Here is a 5000-nt window from a genome sequence, read left to right as displayed (position 1 = left end):
AGGACGGAGGAGCCCTTCCGCGGCCGCATCTACACCTACGGCTACTACGACCGCTGCTTCGCCCGCGGCTCCGGCTCCAGCATCACTGTGCTCAAGATCTCCGGCCCCAGGGGCTTCCCCGACTGCGGCACCACCAGGGTAGGAGGAGTCGTTGCAGGAGGGTTTCCCTTACACGCGAGGCGGCGACCTCTTTTACATTACAGGGCTGCATGTTTTACGTCTTTATTCCTATGATTATTTTTGTATCATTCATATGGGTACTCCATAATGCAAAGCTTTCCTGTCCACCTCCTTCCACTTTCTGAGCCTGGTTAGCTGTTAATCGATTTTTGAGCCTTGTTAATTCGTAGCATTTCCCTTAGTTTGGAGAGACCACGACCAACATCGTGGTGGTCCAGTTCTCGGACAACGTCCAGACGTCCCTCGACAAGCGTTACAACCTCACCTGCACCGTCGTCGGCCCCAGCGAGTCGGTGGTCACCTCGGGTTACATCGGCGCAGGGTAATATTTGAAATGATATTGATATCTAATATTTTGATATTTCAATTGACCTTCGTGGGAATTAAGTGAAATCACTTAGATATAAAGGCAAAAAATAAAACAAATCTTAAAGCCTGCCCTCCCCACGGCCCGCCTCGCCCGCAGGTCTGGCGCCCCCACGCCTATCGAGTACCTTCCGGCCGAGAACCAGCTTCAGTCGCGCGTCAAGCTTCAGATCCTGTACGGCGGGCGACCCACCACTACGATCGCCGTCGGGGACCCGCTCACGTTCCGCCTCGAGTCCCAGCGCGGCTTCAACCTCGTGTCGGACATCTTCGCCAGCAATGTCGTGGCTAAAGACCCCTACTCCGGCCGCACCGTCAACCTCATCGACAGCCGAGGGTGGGTGGCAACGCCGGGCCTTCTCTCGCTATGTGTGCGCATGTATTTATGTTTGCATGTGTATATGTATATATATATATATATATATATATATATATATATATATATATGTATATTTATATATATATATATATATATATATATTTGTGTATACATGTGTATGTGTGCGTATGTATATATATATATATATATATATATATATATATATATATATATGTATATGTATATATATATGTACACACACACACACAAACATATATATACACAAATTTATATATGTGTGTGTGTGTGTGTGTGTGCAGTTGGTATGTGTGGGTGTTAGGGCAGCCATTACTCTACAGTGTGGTATGAATGTATTACGAAGTGCAATCTGTCCCATTATGTTATCGTAAGTGAAACTGAGATTGAATGTCTCCACTTCAAAGGCAAGAGCAATCTACAATAGAGATGATGAAAGTCATATCCTTTTTGCCTTTGAATATGGACGTAAAAAACATCGTAGCATGAAAAGCGTTGAGCCAACTTAGCATACGCAATTAGCATCAATCCCCCTCCACAAAACTTCAGAACCATCAGTTGCCAGGATCTGCTCCAGGGATGAAAGTCTATGAATTCGCAGGAAGGTTAACAAACTCTGTAATGACCTGCTTTTCAAAGTGTCATGTTTTCTCTACTGCAGTTTGTTTAAAATCTCTATACTGTTCGCCAGACTTCAGTAAGGTGAATAAGTTAGCTCGTATTTCGTTTCATCTCTTTGTATATTTCTTCTTCTGATTTCTCTCTCTTCCTCGTTTATCAACCTCTATCCATCCAACGCATTTATATTCTGCCTTAGGTAACACACCCTCTCTCTGAAGTCTCTCTTAATTTGAAGTCAGACATCATCCCCTTTTTCACTGTATGTTATATTCATTCTTATCGTACATTTACGCACACTTAAACTAGTGAGTTTATGGTTTCAAGTTTACCATCTCTTCATATTACTATCCTTTTCATATTAGCTTCTCTCCGTCAAGATATTGTAATAATGATTATAGACGCATGTTCGTCTAAATTTGTGGCGTTCTTCGTGTCACTGTGTTCTCGAGTGCAGTTAATGACATATACTGCATTACTCTTTCCCTATACAGCACAGCAAACAGATTTGGAATGTCTATTTCTTTAAAGCATTGCATTGAATGAGACAAAACTACGTTATCACTTCCCCTGTGATTTAAAGAGTCAGTTCACAAGGTCTTTTAATCTATACCCAGAAATCAGTAGTTCGTGCTCACTTGCATCTTCACGAAGAAGAAGCATTGGTATAAAATCCATTTGGTTATATATGGACCGCTAAAGTAGATGATTCAGAAAGATATGCGGAACAAACTCGACTTTCTTCAGCCGCTCTGCCCAGCAGAATCATCACCCTGGTTGGGAGTTGTTGGTGGGAGTACATTAATTGAATTATTATCCTGTGAATTATTACCGTAGGACAGTTCAGCACTGCCCTATATTATATATCCTTTTGTGAAATAAGGAAACCTATAACTATATCATTGTTGTGGAATGTCTGAAAATCAGCGCAACACTTTCCCTGTACCCACAGCTGCCCCATCGACAACTACGTGTTCCCGTCCCTGGGCAAGGCGCGTGACGGGGATGGGCTCGAGGCAAGGTTCAACGCTTTCAAGATCCCGGAGTCGAACTTCCTGATCTTCGAAGCCACCGTCAAGAACTGCCGCGGAGGATGCGTGCCGGTGAGGACGTCTGCCTTCGGGTTGTTCTGTGTGTGTGTGTGTGTGTGTGTGTGTGTGTGTGTGTGTGTGTGTGTGTGTGTGTGTGTGTGTGTGTGTGTGTTTTACCATTTCTTGTTTTCGCTGAGACATTATATTACTACTACTTTTATTGAAAAAAAAAAAAAAAAAGAATTCCCCCTTCCATTATACTAAAGCTAAAGCTAAAGACAAGCATTTATTTAGTATTGTGGAGTACTGAGATATACGGTATCGTTATACATTTTCATTCACACCCCCCTCATCCAAATGGCTTGCATTTCTTTATCACTAACGCTGGCATTCTCCAGGCTCGCTGCACCCTCGGCAACGGGCGCGAAGAGACGGAGTCTTACGGCCGAAGGCGTCGAGACGCTGGCGACGATCCCTCGGCGCTGGCGCTGACTGACGGCGTGGAGGACGGGGATGGAGAGGACCCTGACGAGGAGGAGCAGGTCCATGGAATTTACGAGGTCGGTTGAATTCTCGCCGAAAGCTAGCCAGTCAGTTAAAAGCTATTTATTATCATATCACCACTTCATCTAAATGCTTACAGAATCGCGATAATGATAGCAAATTTTTCGTGATGTGATTGACCGACCACGTCCTCTACAGGTTTACCTCTCTCGCGACGAGATCGACGACTCCGTGCCGCTGTCTCTGGTGGACGAGATGTGTCTGGCGTCGTCTGAGTACTACAGCCTGGTGGCGGGTCTCATCATCACCATCACCTGCCTCGTTGCTTCCCTGCTCGCCATAGTCTACTGCATCAGGTGGACTTTTTGCCCTTTCTCTTGCTTCCCTTCGCGGGCCAACCATCCTGCGTTTGCTACTCACACACACACACACACACACACACACATCTTAAAACATTGGAAATTTTAGATTATATATTTTCACCCTGGAATTGCACTTTGTTTTTATGTCAGCCAAAAATTAATAGGCGTGAGGCGCTGATCTTTACCAAGAGGTTTTGTCAAGTGCGTAGATATGTTTCCCTTCTCTAGACTGAGATCCGGGACCGTTCACAAACCGCTGTACAAATGTATGGAAATATATTATATCCTGCCCAAATTTCTAGCCTCGTATAGCCCCCTCTTGCCCCTGCAGGAAACACCGCCAGCTTGACAGCAAGAACGCCGCCGCCGACGCGGGGAACCCCTACCACAGCCAGCCTCAGCAGAAGAGTAAATTCAACTTCCCCGGCAGCCACGCCCGTACCCTCACGCAGCCCGCCAGGCAGGTGTAAGCTTGCATGTACCCAGTACTTCCTACCTCGTCGCTGACCCTTCCACTTCTTGTACCTCTTCTTCTTTTTATTTCTTTTTTTCCCCACTACTCTTTTCAGCTTTATTCCAACACTGTCGTCCCCTTCGTCTATTGCCATTTCACGAGTTCGTAACCTTTCAGCCTTTACGTTTATATGCACCTGATCGTGCCCATACCCTGTCTGTCTTCAAATACCTATGTTCTTCGGTTCTTATTGGCTTGCAAGGGTGCATGTCTTGGTTTTACGCATCATTCTACACGATTCTTAGATTCGTTGTTTATGTAGAATGAAAACAACAAAAATAAGCGGACTAAACCGGGATTATCTGTTGTGTTACAGTGTGCCTTTGAAGATCGTGGCGGTGTGGTCAATTTGGTTTCATTTCACCTTCTTGTCCATTACCCTTCTAATATCCTTGGGAGATCCTTTGATCCTCATCACTTTCCCTCCAATGTTGTCTTCGGAAAGAATGCCTGCAGTTCACATTTCGTTCATTCAGCAGTCATGTGAGCAAGTTTAGATTCTATTGCAACAAAGGGCCGCATACAGAATAGCTTACTCTACACGTCACCTTCAGTCTATGGAGTGGGTGTGTGCACCTGGTAGTTCTTTTCAGGCTGTCCCCCACTTCCCTCTTTCTCTCTGGCGGGCCTGTGGTGACCTTGCTGAGCTTCATCTTCCCTCCGCAGCTACTTCCCCGCCAGTGAAGCCACTGCCTCGGCTCCTCAGGGCGAGGACGGCGCAGCGACGTCGTCCAGGTATCCTGACCCCTCCGAGCCTATCTACACCGATCCCTCCCTCTTCGAGCGGTGAGCATTGACTCCTTTTGTCCATCAACTCTCTTTCAAAAGCAATCAATCGGTTTCATTTAGATTTTTTTTTTTTTTTTTTTTTTTAATTCCTCTATAGCCTCTTACTCTCATCTTAAAAGCTTCCTAGTCACCTTATTTCTCAAGTCCAGAATCTATTCTGTCGTGATTCAAACCAAAGCCCTCACACAGTGAAGAAACTGCGTTGACCTTTGAGTCAGTTCTGGCACATTGCAGGTCGAGGTCCCTCCGGTCTATCGCCCTTTCGGAGATGCCAACTCGCC

The 5000-nt window shown here is 45.5% G+C and overlaps 1 protein-coding gene across 5 annotated transcripts in view; it reads left to right on the top strand.

The window, feature by feature from the left end:
* The window catches only part of LOC125035812, a 31286-nt gene that overhangs the window by 25288 nt on the left and 998 nt on the right, over window positions 1-5000 (top strand). For 2 of the 5 annotated variants that reach the window (XM_047628072.1, XM_047628038.1), the window contains exons 12-20: window positions 1-138; window positions 363-502; window positions 647-883; window positions 2472-2622; window positions 2949-3110; window positions 3253-3410; window positions 3748-3882; window positions 4597-4716; window positions 4938-5000. The exon at window positions 1-138 is cut by the window's left edge and continues 41 nt beyond it; the exon at window positions 4938-5000 is cut by the window's right edge and continues 998 nt beyond it. In XM_047628072.1, the coding sequence (XP_047484028.1) occupies window positions 1-138; window positions 363-502; window positions 647-883; window positions 2472-2622; window positions 2949-3110; window positions 3253-3410; window positions 3748-3882; window positions 4597-4716; window positions 4938-5000 (1304 nt within the window). The remainder of the gene's footprint in view (window positions 139-362; window positions 503-646; window positions 884-2471; window positions 2623-2948; window positions 3111-3252; window positions 3411-3747; window positions 3883-4596; window positions 4717-4937) is intronic. The other 3 variants (XM_047628063.1, XM_047628056.1, XM_047628047.1) reach the window with 3 other exon arrangements.

This window comes from Penaeus chinensis, chromosome 2 (assembly GCF_019202785.1).
Source record: "Penaeus chinensis breed Huanghai No. 1 chromosome 2, ASM1920278v2, whole genome shotgun sequence".
NCBI lineage: Eukaryota > Metazoa > Arthropoda > Malacostraca > Decapoda > Penaeidae > Penaeus > Penaeus chinensis.
Note: the sequence above shows the minus strand (reverse complement) of the source record. Positions and strands in the feature narration are given on the sequence as shown.